The 21,909-nt window shown below is 53.8% G+C and overlaps 1 protein-coding gene across 2 annotated transcripts in view; it reads right to left on the bottom strand.

Moving 5' to 3' along the window:
* The window catches only part of MFSD4A (major facilitator superfamily domain containing 4A), a 41,422-nt gene extending 23,892 nt beyond the window's left edge, over nt 1-17,530 (bottom strand). Inside the window, exons 1-5 of one of the 2 annotated variants that reach the window (XM_084976855.1) lie at nt 17,360-17,530; nt 16,481-16,630; nt 4,554-4,752; nt 3,381-3,641; nt 111-273 (exon numbers count right to left, since the gene is read on the bottom strand). In XM_084976855.1, coding sequence (XP_084832981.1) covers nt 111-273; nt 3,381-3,641; nt 4,554-4,649 — 520 coding nt within the window. In that variant the 5' untranslated portion in view covers nt 4,650-4,752; nt 16,481-16,630; nt 17,360-17,530. Of the gene's footprint in view, nt 1-110; nt 274-3,380; nt 3,642-4,553; nt 4,753-16,480; nt 16,766-17,359 lie in introns of those variants that run through there. The other variant, XM_003357394.5, reaches the window with a different exon arrangement.
* Between the last annotated feature and the right edge of the window lie 4,379 nt (nt 17,531-21,909).

Raw genomic sequence — 21,909 nt, 5'->3', positions numbered from 1 at the left:
CCCAACCTTTACCACCTGTGCGCTATGCTCTCCCTCTGGGCGGGAGGGAGGGCTTACCAGGGAAACCTCAGCCTGGGGCCGTGAGCCTGCGAGTTCATGGGAGCCCCCACCTGAGTGAGATTTTGGGGGCAGCGAGGCAGTGTCTTCCTTCTCAGGAGGCTGTGTCTCCAGGGCGAGCTCATCTGCAGACAGGAGCAGGGGCCTCCTCTGAGGGCAGCAGGTCAGCAGTCTCTCTTTGGACAGCAGAAACAGCACAGCCATGGGCACCGGGAGCTGAGGGTGGGCAGAGGGTCAGGAGAGTCTGGTTCCCATCAGGCTCCCCACTTCCCATGCCCAGGTCCCCGCATACACCTCCACACGGCCATGTGGCAAACATCTGCATGGTCCTGGGAGAAGACGGCTCTTATCCAAGAGTGCCCACCTACCAGCTAATGTGGCTGGGGGCCTTGACCCTGGGCCAGCCTGGTGTCCTTGCTGCTCAACTTTAACCACAGGTACTTGTCACATCTTGTCATATGCAAACACCCCAGGCCTCTGCTGGCATAAGAAGTGCTTAGAGGAGTTCCTGCCGTGGCTCAGTGGTTAATGAATCTGACTAGGAACCATGAGGTTGTGGGTTCGGTCCCTGGCCTTGCTCAGTGGGTTAAGGATCTGGCGTTGCTGTGAGCTGTGGTGTAGGTTGCAGATGTGGCTTGGATTCCTTGTTGCTATTGCTGTGACTGTGGTGTAGGCTGGTGGCTATAGCTCCGATTCGACCCCTAGCCTGGGAACCTCCATATGCCGCTGGAGTAGCCCTAGAAAAAGGCAAAAAACCAAAGGAAAAAAAAAAAGTGTTTAGAGATAAACTCCTTTCCTTGTCCTGAGCAGACCCGGAGCATGGCCCCCACACTCCTTTATGCCAGTAGAGCAGGTGATGTTTCACCAAAGAGTTTGGCTTTCATTCTGCAGAGCTCTGTGAAACAGGCTAAGTCCTTACCCCCATTTTCCAGATGGGGCAACTGAGGCCCAAAGTTCTCCCTCAGTCAAAACCTGTCACAACTGGAAGAGACCTGAGAGCATTAGTGCCAGTCTCACAGCTGACGGGTGGCAGAGCCAGACCGGCACCCAGGCTTCCTGACTCTGTCTCCACATGCTACCTCCATGTCAAGGGCTGTCTGGGTGACAGTGTACCTTATGGACATACAGAGGCTGACCTCGGAAAACAGAGACGACGAATCCTTCAGACTGAAAATTGCACACTGCTAGCAACACACACACAGTCCGGTGTCTCGTTTGCTGATATTTACACGAATAATTGTAAATATAAGCTTGGCTTTCATGAACTCCCCAGAGCAACGAGAAATGCCTCCTGCTCCTGAGGTTGCTTGGAGAAGCCTCCGCCACCTCCCTCAGGTGCTTGCCTGGGTCTGACCCGCCTCATTGCCAGAAAGCTCTTCAAGTCTAACCTCTGCCCTTCCTGCTGCAACTCTATCCCAGCGCCTTTTCAGAGGGAGAGGACGTCCAGGGACCTGTGGACGTTTCCAGGGGCTACTGAGGCTCCTCTGGGCTGGCAGGTAAAGCTGGCCCGGTAGAGACAGGAGGCAGGACCCTGTCCTGGTGCTGCTCTGGGGGAGCCTCCCCCCTCACCTGCTCACACAGGCACTTGCCCCAGTCACCTGAACGCCACCTCCTGGGCTGACACCTCCCAGTGGGCACCTTGGGAACCTCCCTCCACTTAGAAATAAATCAGTCACACCCCAGTGGCATCAGAGCCACAGATCGGGCCTGAACGGAGGAGATGGCCCTGCCTTCAGGAGTCCTGGGGCTGACGCCAGAGGCGAAGCCCTCCCTCCAGTCTGATGGGGGAAACAGGAAACCCACACACAGAGGCCGGTGGCAGCAGAATGCCTGGGTGAAGGCCAAGGGGAAACAGCTGTAAAAGAGGTATGCTCCCTCAGCTCGGGCTTTCCAGGGAGGTGGGTGGGGGGAAGGACCTGACAGCGGATTGGCTGCTGTTCTGGGCAGGAACACACAGAATCTTTATAAGAGGCCAGTTAAAGAAAGCAGGCTCCACCTTACACTTCAGAGAATGCCAGGCGGCCTGGCCTCGTGTGTGTGTGCTTGTGTGTGTGTGTGTGTGTGTGTGCGTGCACATGCGCCCATTCTCTTCTGGGGTGGACTGTTTATCTTCAGACACAAACCAATGGAAAAAGTCCGGAAATCCTGCAGCAAAGTACCTCCAGGCTGTACCTCATGGGGCAAGAGAAAACAGATCTCAGGCTTAAGCTGGACCTTCCTGCTTCCTGGTCCCAGAGCCTCAGCCTTGACATTGTACTGACAGTGCTCTTTGCCTTTATAGGTCCCCCTTGGGGGGCAGGACCAAAGCTGCATTGTTTCCAAGACAATGATGGGCAGAACAGGGAAGACGCAGAGGGAGAGGGGTGCGTTTTTGAGAGCCCCTGGGGAAGCTTCTGGTACAGGGCAAGTTACAAAAGCGAAGGGAAAATGAGCAGGGATCACAGGGCCGTTGGGAGGCATCTGTGCTGGGAGTCAGGGTTCCAGCTCGGCCAAGCCTCTGGCTAAGCCCTAATCAGTCCCTTGAGTCAGTGATGGTATGACACCCCCTGCCCTGCTGCTCGGAATTATTCTGAGGCTCTGCCTGCCTGCCTCAGGAGGGGTGGTGACAAACAATGTGGCACCAGGCGAATGGCCACTTGGAATACTCCCCACCTCCAGGGCATGCTCCTGTTATTCCCGGGAGTGCCCCCCCCCATCCCTGGTCTAATTTGGTTGGCAGGGCCCTGGAGGAGGTTTCCAGCCAGAGACCAGAGTCAGTCCTGACTTAGCAGCAGAGGACAAGAGCTGGGGTACAGAGGGCCTCGGCATCTGAGCCAGTCACAGTGAGGTGACCCCCAGGGCAGTCTTGGCAGGCAGGGTCCCTCGGAGGTCATCGTGTCTATCCCCCAGCCTCCAGAGGGGCCCACCTCACAGCAGGTGCACCAGTGCCTGAGGACCCGGAGAAGAGCCTGGCATGTCCCTCAGCGCTCCGTCCCAGCACTTCATCTGACCTTGGAGGAAAAGAGCTAGTTCCCCAGGGAACCCCAATGACTTGGAAGTTGACCCTGACCTCATCGCATGAAACCTGTTCACTGTTTTACCTCCCTTGAGAAGTGCAACCCCAGGATGTCACAAATGAAGGCCCTTAGAGGTGGTCTCCTGCAGCCCCCTGTGTTCAGATGAATCCCCAGGGGTCAGTTTTCCCATCTTTGTTCTTCCCTGTAGGTACAACTCAGCCCTGGCACATTTCTCAGGAACAGACGAATCTGCACTGGGAGCTGGCATGGACGAATGTGGGTGACGATTCACGAGTGCCCACCCAGCCCTGCCCCAGCACCACTCACATTGATCAAGGCCATGATCCAGAAGGCATAGGACACGCGGGTCCCTGCCCCGTCCTGCGAGGGCAGCCCAGGGAGTGTCTGGTTGGACCAAGGTTGGGCCGCAGCGTGGTGGTGACCCAGGACCCCGGAGGTATGGAGCAGGTGGCTGCCAGAGGTGCTGTTGTCTGTGCTATTGGTAGGCAAGCAGTTGGCCTCAGACAGGAAGGGGTCGGCGATGAGGGGGCTCAACAGAGCTCCAAAGCCCACAAAGAAATGGAGAACCTGGGGAGGGAGGAGAATTGGGATGGGTGGAGGCAGGGCTCAGGTTTCACACCCCCTGCCCCAGTCTTGCGTCCTGCCTGGGGAGCCCCTGCCTGGGAGCAGTAGGGAGTAGGCGCAGGAGAGGTGAGGAGTGACACTCCTGTCACCTCCTTCCTGCCTGGAATAACCTGATGACAGTGGTCCACCCCTCCCTCCCTCTCTCTTCTTTCTCAAATCTTAACCCCCAGCTGGGGGCTGTTCACGTGTTAGCATCTACCAGTCGACACCCCGAAGGGAAGGGGGCTTAATAAAGGGAAGGGCTGGACCAGAATCTTGGGTGACTAGGAGAAGGAAGGAGAAACAGAGCAAGGAGGGAGGAGAGGCATGAGGAACCACTGATCCTCCCATCACACCCCTTTCCAACTTACAAAGAACATTTTCTCATTAGCACTTAAATTCTGTGACACCTGCAGGCAGGGACAGTCACCCCACTTTAAAGATGAATAGACGAGGGAGTTCCCATCATGGCTCAGCGGAAATGAATCTGGCTGGTATCCACGAGGATGTAGGTTTGATCCCTGGCCTCGCTTAGTGGGTCAGGGATCCGGCGTTGCCGTGAGCTGTGGTGTAGTTCACAGACACGGCTTGGATCCCGCGTTGCTGTGGCTGTGGTGTAGGCTGGCAGCTGTAGCTCTGACTTGACACCTAACCTGGAGTCCATATGCCGTGGGCGCAGTCTTAAAAAAGCGGACAAAAAAAAAAAAAAAAAAAGAAGGTTAAAGAGATAAAGTCCTTGGCTGGCCCAGCTGGAAGCAGTCACACTGAACTTGACTCTGCTGCTTTTTCTGAGTCACTGCCTTGGCCCTGGGAGAAGGCTGAGGGAGGTTCCCCGGGCCCAGCCCGCCCCCAGCCCCACACCTGCTTGTAGCTCACCTGGAGGAAGACCGCAGAGTCCTTTTGGTAGATTCTCACCAGCTGCATGTTGGCCACGGTGTCGATGCAGCCCATGGCCAGGCCTGCCAGCGCCATGACCGAGGCCAGCACCTTCACGTCGCGGCAGAAGGGGATGGCGGCGAACACCAGAGAGATGGCCAGAGAAGAGGTGAAGAGTGCCCATAACGACTGGGCCAGCCTGCAGGGGCCGAGGGAGGGGGGCGGTCAGGGGAGGAGGGCCTTAGAATGAAGAGCCCCCAGCCCACTCTCTGGGTGGCCCTTGGGAAGCTGAGCCATTCCCGTCACCCTCTGGTGGAAAGGGGAAGGGTGCTGTGACAGAAGCTCTGTCACTTATTAACTATGGGTCCTGGGCAAGACGTTTGCCGGTCTCCTCAGGTAACAATCCCTATGGCACAGGGTGGTTGTAGGAACTCAAGATAACTATGTGATGGGAGTTCTTTTGCGGCGCAGTGGGTAAAGGATCTGGTGTTGAATCCACCACAAAAGATTCCATGTAATGGACCCTTCCCAAAACATAACTGCTACTTTGTATCGTTTACCTAAACTTGCAATTGTTTACTTCTAAACAATTCTTTTTTTTTTTTTTTTTGTCTTTTTGCCTTTTCTTGAGCCGCTTCTGCGGCATATGGAGGTTCCCAGGCTAGGGGACTAATCAGAGCTGGACCCATCAGCCAATACCACAGTCACAGCAATGCAGGATCCGAGCCGCGTCTGTGACCTACACCATAGCTCACGGCAATGCTGGCTCCTTAACCCACTAAGTATGGCCAGGGATTGAACCCGCAACCTCATGGTTCCTAGGTGGATTTGTTGACCACTGTGCCATGATGGGAACTCCACTTCTAAACAATTCCGTGCAAAAATATTTCCATCTCCCTCAGGGAAGGTGTGAGGGGAATGGGCTTTGAGCACCTCAAGGGATCAGTGCCATTCACAGGAGCTTGGAGATGGGGCCCAGGAAGGCCCCTGAGCTGGGCTGCAGTGCGCCCTCCCCACACAGGAATGGAACATGCCAGGCCCTCTGCGAGCACCAGGCCTGAGCTGCCAGAACCAAAGCCCACAGCCGAGGTATCTGGGTAATTTGGTGACCCCTCTACGGAAAATGGTATTGGACTCTGTGCTTGGCAACTGTCCAGAAGGGAGGCCCTCAGCCAAGCGGTCCCCTCCCCCCCGAGGAGCCCACAGCAGGCAGGCGGGATGCATGGATGTGTGAACATGGGATGAAGAACTAAGGCTCTGTTGGGGCCTTTCGGGAACAGTCGGCCCAATAACCAGCCTCTCGGAGAAAGGAAGGAAGCCCTGTATTTTCTGGGACTGGTCTGGAAGGCTCATGTGGGGGCAAGGAGAGTGGGCAGCACGAAGGTTCTGGAAGGGAGAGGTTGTAGAGGAACGGTTTCAGATTGTGAAAGGCCAGAGAGCCCCAGGCACCTCCAGCCTCACCTCGGGACCTGGAGAGGTGGGGGGAGAGGTGTTGATGTTTATGTGGCAAGACCTGAGTTTCCAGCTCCTCGAAGGAAAGGGAGAGCCCCCAGGAGACCCTCTCGGGATGCCTTTTCCCAAAGGTTCTCGCCTTTGATCCCACTGGCTCTCAGCCTTTCCTCTCCGTCCTTTGATTAAATCCTTTATCAGAAAGGCTCGGCTGACAGCGGCAGTGCGTTATTTTCTCATTTTCAGACTGATCTGCTGTGGAGATTACCGATCATGACCTCTGCCTGATCCCAGCTCAGAGCTGGGGGTGGGGAGGCAGTGGGACTCACTGCACCCCGGCCCCCAGGAAGGAACCAAAGAGGGTCGCCGCGTGCAGGGAACCCTGTTCAGGTCCCTCCAGCACCCCCTCCCTGCTCCCTGGCCCCCATCCCTGCACTGCAGGCCTCCAGCCCTGACAGCCTGGGCAGCTCACCCGCTTCCAGGGTTTCTGCTTCCTGCTCCTTGGTGGCCTGTCTCACTGGTCCTGGCACAGAGGAGATGCCCACACCCCCACGGGCTGAGAAAAACAACAGGTCTCTCAGAACAGCTCTCTCTTTTGCCTTCCTGTCCCTGCACGAGATGGACTAGGCAGCTTCCTGGGTGGCCTGACTTTGGGGATAACAAGTGGCCCCATCGCCCCTTCAAATGTCCCCCCCTGACACTGAGCCAGCACACGGGCCCCACCTTACCACTTGGCAGTGAAGGACGGGCACCCCAAGTTCAAAAATGCTCTCTTGAACATTTAATACATTCTCATTACTGCCCTGAAAACCCTGGATGAGCGTGGTTAATCAGTCCTGCAGCACAGTCCTGAGGGAATGGGACCCGGGATCAGTGACCTGAGATGGGCAGGAACTGTGGGAAAGTGGGGAAAACGAAAGAGAAGTGGGAGTTCCCACTATGGGGCAGCAGAAACGAATCTGACTAGCACCCATGAGGACCCAGGTTGGATCCCTGGCCTCGCTCAGTGGGTTAAGGATCTGGCGTTGCCGTGAACTGTGATGCAGCTCACAGACGAGGCTCAGATCTGGCGTTGCTGTGGCTGGGGTGTAGTCTGGCAGCTGTGGCTCCGATTCAAACTCTAGCCTGGGAACCTCCATATGTTGCAGGTGCAGCCCTAAAAAGACAAACAAACAAACAAACAAAAAAAACAAAAAACAAAAAACAAAACCAACAACAACAAAAAAGAGAGAACTAACATGACAGGGCGCTGGATAACAACTAACATTTGGTGCATATGACCATGCTGTGTTAGACTTTATAACTGTGCCTCACGTGACCTGTGAGCAAAGTGAGGCTGAGAAAGTGGAGGACACATCCTGGATGCAAACCCAGGGCTTCTGACTTGCTGTTCCTTATGCCCTACTGCTTTGCTGTGGAGGCATGTGCACGTGCATGCATACGTGCATGTGTGTGTGTGTGTGCATGTGTGTAAAAGGCTGACACTGGGCCATAGACCCAGTCAGGCTGGAGCAGGAGGCCAGATTCAGGAAGCAATGGCAAACAGCTGCAGTTGCTAGAACGGGAGCTGGAAGTGGATCCTCTGCAGGTGTTACAGGAGTTCCAACTGCTTCAGCAATAACAGTTGGCTCCATCTCAAGCTTCCCGGGGTATCTGCTGCATCCTTTTCGTGAAGGGACCCTGTGCCTGGACTGTGCTTGGCCCTGAGGTGTCTGATCCAGGGTTGCTGGATGTTGCCAGTGAAATGGGAAAGCTTGAGAAAGGTTTATCTTATCCCCCTATACATCAGGGCCTGGAGAAAGAGACTAGAGGCTGGTAGGGGGCTGACGTGGGATTGTATGGGGGTGACAGAGAGAGAGGGAGCCAGAGCCAGAGGTAAAGAGAGAAAGAATAAAGTGAGCCAGGTTGCCAGAAAGGTGATGAGTGGAAGAGCAGGAGGATAAGGAGATGGGGTTGGGGAAGGGCTGGTGGCCAGTGGGCAGCCCTGTCTGGCCTCTCCTCCCCCTAGTTGGTACCCTCTCACCTTGTTATTCCAGAGAAGGACATTTAATGCTCAAAGGGGGCTCTTTTGTTCTCAGGCCCAGTGACAGGCAGGAAGGAGGGATGAAAATAGAGCAGAAGGAAAGGAGAGGCTAGAGGGAGGCTGGTCTAGGAAGTCCCTTCCTTGTTACACCTGCCAACCCCTGGGCTGGGCTTTGAGCTTGCAGCCTGTCAGCTGGGTTCACGGGTATGGGAGTGGCTCGGAGACCTGTTCCCAGTAAAGGGGGACAGCTGTACCACAACAAACCTTGGGTTTGGATCCCAGGCTGCCCACCCAGTTGTTTCAGCAGGGCTGTCGCTTGGCATTCCAAAGATCAGCCTGAACACATTTCTTTAGAATGACATGTCGTTGCCAAGAAAAAAAGGAGTCCTAGATACATCCCAGAGCCAGACTGAAATACACTAATTGGCTTGGTCACTTAATGGTTTGGTCAAAGGCCCCTTCCAGGAATGTGGGTAATTGAAGATTATAGAATCATAATGTCATGTAGCTTTGGCAGCAATGTAGTGGGATTTGTCAACTGAAGACTGGGCCTGGGTCCACCTCTGCCACTTCCCAGTGGGTGGCTCGGGGAAAACCACTTACACTTAGCTCTTCTGAGCCTCAGTTTCTCTGCTATAAAATGCTGATAGTAAGCACTGCCTCTCGAGGCGTCTGGCAGTTCCCAGGCTAGGGGTCGGATCAGAGCTACAGCTGCAGGCCTACCCCACAGCCACAGCAACACAGGATCCTTAACCCACTGAGCGAGGCCAGAGATCGAACCCGCATCCTCATGCGTACTAATTGAGTTCGTTTTTGCTGTGCCGCAAAGGGAACTCCGCAGCCAGTTCTCTTTGTGTACTCACTGGAAGCTTCCCCCTGGCCACCTGCAGCTCACCCCCTCCCTGCAGGCCCTGGGCTGCCCCAAAGAGCATCGCCAGACCCAGAGACGCATACTCGGCAGAAAGGATCCAAGAACTGGAGACAGCTTCTGACTCTTCCATGCACCCCGCCTCTGTTCCTGCTGCCAGGCCCTCTGGGATGATCCTAGGAAGCCAGCTGAGAATTGCCAGAGTGGCAGCAAGGACCTAAGAGTCCTATGCCTCATTTTACAGATCAGGAAGTGGGCCCCCCGAGTGGGGGGAAGAGAGCGAGCCATGCTGAACAGGGACCCAGAGTCTCGATGCCCAATCCAGGAAAAGGCCAGCCTGTGTCACTGACCGTCCCTCCACTGGCTCTGGGTTCAGAGGTTAATTCAGGCCAATGAGAGGAAGGATTCCACTCCCTCAAGGCCTGGGGAGACCCAGGAGCAGCCCAGACAGTCTAGGGAACCCTTCCTTGGGGAACCCAAGAAACGTCCAAGTTACTTATTAACAGCGCCACACGGAAGGTGCACATGGGGAGGGAGAGCAGGGAACAGGTCCTCCCCAGCCTTGCGCTGGCTCTGCTGGAGGTGCCTGTCCCGCCAGTTTGCTGTGTGACCTTGAGCACATGGCTGACCTGTTTGCCCAGGTGCTCTGCCCTACCCCAAGGGCGCATGTGATCTCCTTGTCTCACTGTGGGTACCTGCCCGGGCCCTCCTGGTTCTGTGATGAGAGAGGAGCGCTGCCTGGCTTCAAAAGAGGGGAAGGGCTTGAGCAAACAGTAAGATGCCAGCCAACCGTCCTGCCCACCACTCCCCAGAGGTGCGGAAGAAAGCTGCCCAGGGCCAGCCGCATGCCACCGCATTCTCCTGGCGGTTTTACCTTGGAGGTTCCCCTGTCCCCCCTGGATGATCTCTTTCCCAGGGGCAGACTGCAGAACCAGGAGGAGTCAGAGGCGACCCCAAAGCCCCTCTCCGCCCTGCAAAGGGGCAGGTAGCATCTCAATAGAGGAGAAGGATCTAGGACAGGACACCCTCTGGGAGCGAGGGCAGGCTGGAGACTGCAGCATAAGCCAGGGCCATAGGGAAGGGGTGACAGGCTGAGGGTAGGGGGCAGGGGAAGAGCCCCCTCCCAACTGGGTCACCCCACACGGACACCTTGGCTTGTTCGCTGCCCTTGGCAAGACTGCCCTGTTAGACTCAGGTCAGGGCGGCACCCTCGCTTGACCATATTCCCTGAGCCCAGTGGGTGCTGGGCCCACAGGGAGCGAGTACTCTTTGCACTTTGGTGAGACTTGCAGCTCTGTCTGCCTGGAACACCTCTCCCCCCGTTCCATGCTGGCATGGCTCTTTCCTGTCATTCAAGTGTCAGCTCAGAGAGGCCTTCCCTGACCACCGAGCTAAAGTAACCCCCACCTCTGTCACTCACCATCCCTACTGCTGCTTTATTTCCTTCATGTCGCTAAAATGGCCCCTCCAGAATGTAAGCTCCATTAGAGCAGAGATCTTTGTCCTACTCACCCTGAAAACAGGGTCCAGCCCAAGAGATAGTTGTTGAATAAGTAAAAGATAAGATGAGTTTCGAGATTTTTTTTTCTTTTTTTTTTTTCTTTTTAGGGCCATACCTGTGGCATTTGGAGGTTCCCAGGCTAGGGGTCTAATTGGAGCTGTAGCCACTGGCCCACAGCAACGAGGGATCCAAGCCACATCTGTGACCTACACCACAACTCACGGCAATGCTGGGTCCCTAACCCATTGAGCGAGGCCAGGAATGGAACCCACATCCTCATGGATGCTAGTTGGGTTCATTAACCACTGAGCCACAGGAACTCTGAGATTTTTTTAAATTAAAAAATAGAGCTGTAATTTACATGCCATAAAATTAATCTGTTCAAAGTGCACAATTCAATGGTTTTTTTTTTTTAGTATATCTAGAATCATAAACTCGTCACTGTGATCTAAGTTTAGAGCATTTACATTACCCCTGAAAGAATCCCCTTAACCCTTAGTAGTCACTCCCCATTCCTCTCCACACCCCACGTCCAGCCCTAGGAAACCACTCATCTACCTCATGTCTCTATAGATTTTCATACTCTGGAGCTTCACATAAATGGAATCATAACAGTATGTGATCTTTTGTGACTGGAAGCTTTCACTTAGCATAATGTTTTCGAGGTTCACCCAGGTAACAGCATGAGTCAGTACTTCACTCCTTTTCATGGCTGAATAATATTCCATTGTATGGATGGACCACATTTTGTTTGCCCATCCATCCGTTGATGGACATTTGGTTTGTTTCCACTTTTTGGCTATTATGAATAATGGTGATATGACCATTCATGTTCTAGTTTTCTTTTTTTTCTTTTTGCCCACACCAGCAGCACATGGAAGTTCCTGAACTAAAGATCAAATCTGAGCTGGAGCTGCAACCTATGCCGCAGCTGCAGGAATATGGGCCAGGGATCAAACCAGTGCTGCCACAGAGACAAGGTGGATCATTAACCTACTGGCCACAGTGGGAACTCTGTCACATACAAGTTTTTGTGTGGTCATGTTTTCGGTTCTTTGAGGAATATACTTAGCAGTGGAATTGCTGGGCTACCTCCATGTAGAGATGGTTTTTTTGTTTTGTTTCCTCTTTTAGGGCTGCATCTATGGAATATGGAAGTTCTTGGGCTAACGGTCGAATCAGAGCTGCAGCTGCTAGCCTACACCACAGCAACGCTGGTTCCGAGGTGCATCTGTGACCTATGCCGCAGCTTGTGGCAACACCAGATCTTTAACCCACTGAGCGAGGCCAGGGATCGAACCCGTATGCACATGGATACTAGCTGGGTTCTTAACTTGCTGAGCCACAGTGGGGACTCCTGAAGATAGGTGTTTAAAGCAAGAACCATGTCTAGGCCAGGCTTGCTGCAGGCTGAAAAGTGGCCAAGTGGCTGGAAGGAGAGGCAGAAACTTTCTAGATGGAAGACCAACCAGGGCCTGGCTCATAGAAGGGAACCGGCTGCAGGGGGCCAGCATCCTAGGGAAGTAAGTCAGATCGCAGTGTGGGAAAGCTTGCATGGAAGACTGGGTTTCACACAGGGGGCAGGAGAAAGTCAGAGCTGGGAGTAGGGAGGACAGGACTTGCAGGAAATCAAGAAAGCAAAGAAAGATAGGGAAAGAGGGAGTTCCCGTCATGGCTCAGTGGTTAACAAATCCAACTAGGAACCATGAGGTTGGGGGTTCGATCCCTGGCCTTGCTCAGTGGGTTAAGGATCTGGTGTTGCCGTGAGCTGTAGTGTAGGTCACAGACGCGGCTCGGATCCTGCGTTGCTGTGGCTGTGGTGTAGGCCAGCAGCTGTGGCTCCGATTCGACCCCTAGCCTGGGAACCTCCATATGCCGCAGGAGCGGCCCAAGAAATGGCAAAAAAGACAAAAAAATAAATAAATAAAAAATATAATAATAATAATAAAAAAGATAGGGAAAGAGATAATTAATAGAGGAAAGAAAAGAACTCAAGCCTTCTGGTAACAGCTTGCATGCAGAGGAGAGGCCCAGGCGAGGCTGATAAAGACGAGGGAAACTCTGAAAGCTGTTCATCTACCCTGATGCCTTTGAGATAAGGGGAGGGTCTCCCAAACTGCCCAGAGAGGTTAGACTGGTCCCCATGACTAAATACACCTCCTTTTTGCTGTTTGACCAAGCATATACCTATACCTGCTGACAACCAGGTGGTTTTGGGTTTTTCTCTTCTCTGAAAGGTTTCCTGCTCTCAATAAGCAAGATTTTTCTAAGGAAGGTCTAGTCCAGATTCTTCTGGCCCTAACTGCACCCCTCTCCCCTCTTGGCCTGCATGTGGTGGCCTCCCTCAAAATCTCTATCTACGTTAAAAGAGAGAAAGCTGATCGCACACCGAGCAGAGGGCTTCCACGCTCCGCTGCACCCACTCTAACATCTTGGGCTCTCCACGCTTAGTCCCTCCAATGCATGTCCCTGCGGAAGCATCAGAAACCCTATTCAGCCCTGATTCTCGGTCTGGGCCAAGGAGTAGGCAGGACTTGAGCAGGAACCCTAGAGAAAGAGGCGCTGCCCTGACTCTCTTCTCCCCCGTGTGTGTCATCCAACACTTTCCCCCACACCCTCGCAACAGCTGGCGCTCCCATCCAGATTTGTCCAACCAACCCCCCACTCGCAGTACCAGCCTTGCACACTGGCAGTAATCACTTAAGCTGAAAAGCACTAGCAGAGGTATTAGCATTTTAACTGGTGGTGAGGCCATAAGGAATCAAGCTTTAGAGGCTGGTTTCAGGGCTGGTGGAGGTTCTGTTTGCTTTGAGGGATGGAAGATTGCGATGAGCTGTCCAGTCCTAGCCAAGTAATGACCTCCTTCTAAACACAGGACACCCCGTGATGTCTTTTTCCACCAAAGTCTACTTTGCTCTTAACCAAAGGAAAAGGTGCTTTCAGACATTTTGTCTTGGAGTGGGACTGAGGTACAGATTTTGTTTTGTTTTCTTTAATTAAATTTTTTTTTTTTTTTTTTTTTTTTGGCCGTACTGCAGCTTGTGGAAGATCCGGGGCCAGGGATCGAACCAGCACCACAGCTGCAACCTGAGCCACAGCAGTGACAACACCAGCTCCTTAACCCGCTGCACCACCAAGGCAACTCCCAAGGTCCAGATTTTATTTTTTTATATTTTTGTTTTTGTTTGTTTGTTTGTTTATGGCTGAACCCGTGAGATTCCCAGGCTAGGGTCAGATCGGAGCTACAGCTGCCGGCTTATACCACAGGTGCAGCAACACGGGATGGGAGCCACATCTGCAACCTACACCACAGATCATGGCAACACTGGATGCTTTTTGTTGTTGTTGTTGTTGTTGTTGTTGTTGTTGTTGCTATTTCTTGGGCCGCTCCCTCGGCATATGGAGGTTCCCAGGCTAGGGGTCCAATCGGAGCTGTAGCCACCGGCCTACGCCAGAGCCACAGCAACGCGGGATCTGAGCCGCATCTGCAACCTACACCACAGCTCACAGCAACGCCAGATCGTTAACCCACTGAGCAAGGGCAGGGACCGAACCCGCAACCTCATGGTTCCTAGTCGGATTCGTTAACCACTGCGCCACGACGGGAACTCCCTTTTTTTTTTTTAAAGCACTTTTTTATTTATTGATTTTGTCTTTTTGTCTTTTCTAGGGCCGCACCCACAGCATATGGAGCTTCCCAGGCTAGGGATCTAATCGGAGCTGTAGCCACTGGCCTACACCAGAGCCACAGCAACGCGGGATCCGAGCCACATCTGTGACCTACACCACAGCTCATGGCAATGGCAGATTCTTAACCCACTGAGCCAGGCCAGGAATGGAACCCACGTCCTCATGGATCCTAGTTGGGTTCATTAACCCCTGAGTCATGAAGGGAACTCCCCCGAGGTTCAGATTTTAATCCTAAACCACTGACAGGACTTACTCCCCCTATCGCATCCCACCCCTCAGATCCCAACAGGGAGCCCCAGAGGCCTGGCCAGCTCAGGAATACTCAGCTCACAAGTCTTCACAGAGTGACTCACGCCACTCCACTGCTGGACAAGCATAGGGTATAACTTGCACCCTGCAGTAATGAAGCTACTATAAGTCAGCTTGCTTTTTGAATGAAAAAGCAAGAGGCATTTCCAAAGTATCTGGTTCTAGGCACAAATGTGGGGGTTCAAATCCTGGCTAGGCCTCTTAAGAGCTGTGTGGCCTGGGGCCAGTTTCTTAACCTCCCTGTGCTTCAACTTCCTTGTGCACAAAATGGGAATAGTAGGGCTACTCTACAGGGTTGTCATGAAGGTTAAAGGAGTCGCTACAAGTGAAATACCAAGGAAGAACGGTGCCTGGCCTTGAGGAAATGGTCCATAAAGTTAGTTATTACTGCTACCTTTACTCTTCTCTTCTGTGAGCTGGTTTCCTGCAGCCAGACCCTTTCGTCTGCCTGCTCAGAGCCCCTCGAGGAGCTGTGAGGGAGGCACAAAGCAAACTAGAGCTGGCCCAGGTGGGTTAGTATTGCTGCTGTTTTCATGAAGCCTGACTTGCCAACCTGTCATTTCTAATTATCCTCGTTCCCCTTCCTGTTCCTTGCACTACACATGTTCCTAAAAAGTTCCAGGCAAGGGAGCTTTTGCAAGTCGAAATACTTACAAACAAAAACAGAAAAACACCCTGATAGATTTCTAATTAAACCTCTAGGCAGGATCGGAAAGGATCTTGCGCTTTTTCGTAAGATTTTCTGCGTCCCCCACAGATCCAATCCGGTCCCAACCCACAGAGACACTAGTGTACCCAAGGAGGCTTGCTTCTGAAGAGGAAAATTATTCGGTTTGCAAGAGGATTTGGGTCGTGGGGATAATCACTCCCTAATTGATCATGTTCTGTCCGCTATGGGGTCTATATAGGTGACACCTGTGCACTAGTAGTGAGGTGGAGAAGAAAACCCACCTCACGGATGGATGCCTCTAGCAGTGAGCCAAAGGGCAGAGCCCTTGGCCCAGAATGGCCCCCAGAGGCTTCTGGGATAACTCAACTGTGGTTTTCGACCCAGGCATCTGCTTGTTTGAGTCCACGCAGTCTAGGAAACCACCCAGCCAGGAGCTAGGACTGGGGAAACCTCCAGCAGCCTCCGACTTGCAAGTCATCTACCCCCTGCTTCGGGTCTGTTCTCCCAGCTGCACCAGGAGAGTGAATCCTGCTGCCGTTTGAAAGAGCTCTGCGGAGGTGGCCCTGCCGAATTTGAGCCGGGAGAGTGAGGCTCTGCGAGGGGCATCTCTGGGGGCCAGGCCAGGCAAAGGCCAGGGAGGTGGGGCAGGGGAAGCAGATGGGGGACCCTGGCACCAGAGATGGAGGGTCACCTCACTAAGCTATGCGTGAGTCATCCTCTCACCTACATGGACCTAGCCCTGAGGTCCTGTGTGTCTCCTCTGGGTGCTGCCTCCAGGGGCCAAGGTAGGAACCCTGGATCCCCCAGGAGCAGGAACACACAGGACCCACCATGCCGGTGGCCACCCCCCCGGGGGGGGGCGGGAAAGGACACTCTCTGTCAGCTGATCTGGAGCTAAGGATCTGAGTGGAGCCCGCCCCAGGGCACTCCGTCCAGCCGCAGGCAGCCCTGGCACTGGGCACGGCCCCTGAGTTGACACTCCCTCTCTCCTTCCACCCCACTCCTAATTCCGCCCCCAGCAGCACGGGCTAAAGACAAACCTCAGACCCGCAGCGTGCAAGAGGGCAACCCTCCCACCTCCGCCAACTCCATCACCCCATTCCCCAGGGGTTTGGGTGGGAGAAGCCGAGTGGGAGCTGGGTTAATGCCTTCATAGGGGTGAGTGAGGGCAAATAAATAATCCAGAAGTCACCTTCCGTCTCCGGAGAGAGTTTTGCAGGGAGAGCCCGGGTGGGGGAGGCAGCCCTTTGGTAAGGTGCAGCGCGGCTGGCTGAGCCGGGAGGGATGATCGCCGCCTGCCAGAGGTTGGGGACAGCCTGTGGCCGGAGCCCCCATGGGGTCAGAGGGCGGCGGGAAGGATCGGGAAGGGTCGAGGGGTGGGGGGCTCGGGGACTGCGGCGCTCAGCCTGGCACTCACGTCCTCTTGAAGACGCCCCCGAGGGCGCTGCCCAGCAGGAGGCAGAGCTGCTGCGAGAAGAAGACCCAGGAGATCTGGGGCAGCGAGCTGTGCGTCTGGCAGCGCAGGTCCAGCAGCGTGGGCCCCAGAAAGGCGATGCACAGGCCGAAGCTGAAGAAGACGCTCCAGTAGGTGAGCGTGGGTTGCAGGTTGCGGCGGAGCAGCCCCGACACGCGGACGTCGCAGCCCATGGCCCCGGCCGGCGGGCTCGCGGCTGCTGGTCCGGGCGCGCGCGGGTGCCCGAGTGCCGCTTCGCCAGCGGGAGGGCCGGTAGAGCTGGGGAGGCCGGGGCCGGGGGAGGGGCGGGGAGGGGCGGGGAGGGGCCGCCTGGCTAGGGGCCCCGCCCTCGGGCCCAGGGAGCGCCCGGGGCGCCTGGGTTGCCCGTGGGCACCGCGTCCGGGCCAGCGGCTTCCTCGTGCGGTGCCAGGCGCCGGCCTCCTCGGCTTCCCGAACTCACGTTTTCACCCTCCCCCGGCTTCGGGAGACCAACCGGGAGCCGCTGTTCACCCCCACCCCCTTCTCCCACCCAGCTCCGCATCCCTCCAGCCTCCTTATCCAGCCCCCTCAGGGTCGGCGGGGCCTGGGCGCCCATTTCAGAGCTGGGCAAACTGAGAGCCTGAGACATCCTGTAAGTACACGGAGAGGCTGCGGAGCGGGATCTCACAGAGCTTTGCTGAGGCTTGGGGAAGCTGCAAGCCCTCCCCAACCCCGAGCCAGCCTGCGTCTGGGCGGTGGAGGAAGCCCCTCCCCCTCCCCTTAAACCTAGGGGCTTCGCAGATGGACTTCAGGGGGCTGACAGCGCCCCACCTGTCCTTGAAATAAAAGGCAAAATCTACATACTTTCTTTCCTTGGGAGAACAGTCATGGCTTTCATCAGAAAGGTGATCACTCTGCTCCACAGAAGGGCCTGAGAGCTGGTCTTCACCTGCCGCATCTCACCGGCGCCCCGTACAGGTGCGGGATGGAGAAAGATGTCCTGGTTCTTCCAGACTCCATCTCTTTCCTGTCCTCCTAGTCGGAGGAGGGGTGGGGAGAGGGCGGGAAAGGAAGGGCAGTGACTTGGAGGAATTTCTGGAGGAATTCTGAAATAATCCTCTGGGGGGGGGGGTTCTGAGGAAAATTGCCCTTTTTTTTTTTTTTTTTTTTGCTGGAAAAAGCCGGATAGGGGGTGGCGTGGGAGGGTGTTAGCCTCCAGACTGGGAGTCCTTCCAGGAACCTGCAGCTGACACAGGCTGTTACTTCCCCCAGGTGGCCACCAGGCTGTTGGGTCCTATGTGGTCCTGCTCTAGGGGCGCCAGACACATTTCCTGCACTGGCCCCTGGAGGCGGAGCAAAAAGGCCCTTCAGGGTCATCTCTGCTAAGGTGATCTAGTGGCAGGAGCAACGGCATCATGACCACCTGCCCATGAAGGGGACCATCCCTGAAAGGGCATGGGTGTCCCTATGACAGCTTGACATGTGGTGAGAGCAACCAGCTTCTCCCGCAGGTACTGGTCTCATCTCACAGGGGCACCCCAGCATCTGCTCCATCCTGTCTAGGCTGTGAGCACCAGGGAGGGAGGCCCCACAGTCCCTCTGATGGTGATGACAGCAACTTATTCAGTGGCGATAATGATGGACCCAGTACAGTACTTGCAATTAAGTAAAATGTTATCCTCTAGGGGAGTTATGATTTATCATAACTGCAAGCATTTGGAGTTCCCGTTGTGGCTCAGCGGAAACGAATATGGCTAGCATCCATGAGGACAGAGGTTCAATCCCTGGCTTTGCCCAGTGGGTTAAGGATCCAGCGTTGCCCTGAGTTGTGGTGTAGATCGCAGATGCTGCTCGGATCCCAAATTGCTGTGGCTGTGGCATAGGCAGACAGCTGTAGCTCCTATTTGACCCCTAGCCTGGGAACCTCCACATGCCTCGGGTACGGCCCTAAAAAAATTTAGAAAAAAATAGAAAATAACCGCAAACATTTAATTAAGTCTTCTCTGCCACTCTCAAAGAATTCTAGAACGACAGAAGCTCAGAGTTGCAAGGTGCCATCCCCAATTGAGTCCCCTATCCTTACCCACCCTATCATTGCTGATAAATATTTGTCAGTACCATTCTTTTTTTTTTTTTTTAATTTTAGGGCTGCACCTGGGGAATATGGAAATTCCTGGGCCAAGAATTGAATTTGAGCCCTGGCTGCAACATATGCCACAGCTGGGGTGACACCAGTTTCTTAACGGATTCCTCTTACTGATAGGGACCTGACTTATTTTCTGGGGGGTCTGCTTCCAGCATGGCTGTAGGGTTTTGTGTGGAACTGAACTACTTCTCCCTGTGGCTCCACTGCCACCCTCAGGACAAGTCTAATTGCTTTGTGCATAGTAGCCCTTCACACACATAACCACTTCACCCCAGCCCTTGGCTTCTCCAGCCCAAATGCCTGAAATTCTTTCATAATTTTCTTAGACGGTGCTCAAGCTAGTTACATCAGCCGACAGGTTCAGCTTCTCTGGCCACAGTGGCAGGGACTCTGGTACAGTGAGAGAGCCCAACAGTGTCTGGAATGTTAGAAGCAGTCTATAATTTGATCTGGGTTCTTTACAACTGTAAACATGTAAATATTGCTTGGGCTGTATGCTTATGATATGTGCCTTTCGCTGTTAAGTTAGACTTTGATAAAATAGTAAAAAGTAAAAAAGGGTAAACAAAGACTAAATGAGACACCCCACCGTGAATGCACTACCCAGCCTCCTCAGAGTCCTTCTTTCCTTTACTTCCCTCCCTCCCTCCCTCTTCCCCCCCTTCCCGCCCTTTCTCCCTCCCTCTTTCCTTCCTTCAGTGCAGGGCCCTTGAGTGGAGACAGATAAGGAAACAAGCAATAAGGTATATCCTGTAATAGGCGTGCTTTGAGAGTCTGGGGGAAGTGTCTAATTCTGCCTAGGAAGGCTTCATGGGAGAGGTGGTTACTGAGCTAGATCTGGAAAGGCAAATATGTGAAAAGGTTGTGCTTACATGCTCTTTCTTTTCTTTTTTTTTTTTTGTCTTTTTTTTTTTTGGTCTTTTCTAGGGCCGTACCCACGGCATATGGAGGTTCCTAGGATAGGGGTCTATTCGGAGCATGGCTGCAGCAACACTGGATCCTTAACCACTGAACAAGGCCAGGGATTGAACCCACAACCTCATGGTTCTTTTTAGGGCTGCACCCACAGCATATAGAGGCTCCCAGGCTAGGGGTCTGATCGGAGCTACAGCCACTGGCCTAGACCAGGGCCATTGCAACACCAGATCCGAGCCGTGTTTGCCACCTACACCACAGCTCACGGCAATGCCAGATCCTTAACCTGCTGAGCAAGGCCAGGGATTGAACCTGCCACCTCATGGTTCCTAGTCGGATTCGTTAACCACTGAGCCACAACAGGAACTCCTCACGTGCTCTTTCTTCTTCTCTTTCCCTATCTCCTCTGCTTTCCATCATCATCATATTGCCCACCTCCTCCAGCAGGCTTTCCCGGAAAAATTCTATCCAGCCTCCAAATTCCTGCAGCCCCCTCTCCCTACAGTCTTCAAAGAGTCAGCTAGTATATTCCACCAATGGTTAGCTTCCTGTTCTGGCCACCCTGCCTCCCCTGCAGCCAGTTAAACTGTGAGTTCTTAAGGACTGGGGCTATAATTATCGATATTTCTAACTCTCCCCACCACTAGCCAAGCCTTACAGACCGCCTTTGCAGATAGCAAGTTCCAGATAAAGAGCTGGGGACGGAATTATTTGCCTAACACCTTTATGATTATTTTTTTATTTTCATTTACATAGGTTATGCCCAGTAGGAACACGTTTCCCAAGGGCAGAGTCTGTTTTATATTTCCTTTGTGCTGTGGATTGGGCACCCTGTGGTCATTCTTAAATTTGAAAGAAAACCTTGGGTAGTCCCTTAGCCACTCTCCGATTTCCCTTCTTGTAAATTGGAAGGAAATTAGCCCTCTCGAAATCTCTGAAAAGCAGTTTGAGACGCCCCCACCCCCAAATACGGAAAGATGGGACAGACTGGCAGAAAACACCTCAAAGAGTAAAGGGTTCTCAAGCTGTAGCCTGAAATCTATTCATTTGCCTCAGGTGGCACCTCCTCCAGGCAGCTTTCTCTCCTCTTCCAAGAATTTCTGCTTGGGGCTTGCTCATGACCTGTTTGCTCCAGCTCTTTCAAGGCAATGATCCTGGGGTTTGCCCCACACTGTGTGGGGATTGACTCCTTGCCGGAGGTGTTGGCCCTACACTGACTTCTGCTTACACCTGGAAGTTTATGAGCAATGAATCAACTGCTGTCTTGGATTCTGGATGAGTGATCTACATCCTGGAAACACTTGAGGAGAAAGCAAACAGGACAATGTCAACACAGGGTGGTTTGAGAGCCAGATACCCACGCCACAATTCTTTTGCAGGCATCACAGCTGCCCAGATTCCTTAGTGTATAAACTCATGATCTATATTTTTGCTTCTGTTGCTGTTTCTGTTAGAATTGAAAGCCCTAAATTAAAAAAAAAAAAAAAAAAAAAAAAAAAGGACAAAGAGCAAAGGTCTGATTATAGCAACCTAGAGGGGAGTCCCTGGGACTTGGGCCTGATTTCATGCTCGGCATGATCTTCTAAGTGACCATGGGCCTGCCCTTGGTCCCCAGGGCCCTCTACTCTCAGCTTCCCAGACTCTCAGGAGGCCAGGCGGGAGCAGAAGAGTGAAATCTCCAGTTCAAGATCATTAAGCACATCCTGCCCTTCCTCTGGCCTTTCTGGGGCATGAGGCTGCCCCTCCCCCACCTCCGGATTTTGTCTTCTCCTCTGCATCATTGCCTGGCTGGCCAGACTGTGGAGAGTGGATTGACAGGCTCTGTCTGGCGTTGGCATGGGACGAGTGGCAGACAGCTTGGTGCCAAGGATTGCACCCAGATGACCCGGCCACCTTACCACACATGAACCCAAACAGTAGAGGTGGGTTAGTGCCTTCTTTAGCAAATAGCCAGGTGAGCTGTGTTCTCATCTGCATGGAGGGTGACGGAGGTGGTCATTGCAGGTGCTAAGAGGGGCAGGAGGAACAGCTGAGGCGGCCCAGAAGCATCTTAAGAGTTAGATCAGGAAATTCCCTTTGTGGCTCATCAGTTAACGAACCTGACTGAAGGATCCATGAAGATGTGGGATTGATCCCTGGCCTCCCTGGGGTTAAGGATCCGGTGTTGCCCTGAGCGGTGGTGTAGGTCACAGATTCGGCTCAGATCCTGCGTTGCTGTGGCTGTGGTGTAGGCCGGCAGCTGTAGCTCCGATTCACCTCCTCGCCTGGGAACCTCCATATGCCACAGGCGTGGGCCTGAAAAGCAAAAAAAAAAAAAAAAAGAGAGAGACCGGTGGCTGCATGTATCCCACAG

This window comes from Sus scrofa, chromosome 9 (genome assembly GCF_054392235.1).
Source record: "Sus scrofa isolate SSC_HxYL_T2T_F1_AM1 chromosome 9, Sscrofa_HxYL_maternal_Yorkshire_Landrace_v2.0, whole genome shotgun sequence".
In the NCBI taxonomy this organism is placed as follows: Eukaryota; Metazoa; Chordata; class Mammalia; order Artiodactyla; family Suidae; genus Sus; species Sus scrofa.
Note: the sequence above shows the minus strand (reverse complement) of the source record. Positions and strands in the feature narration are given on the sequence as shown.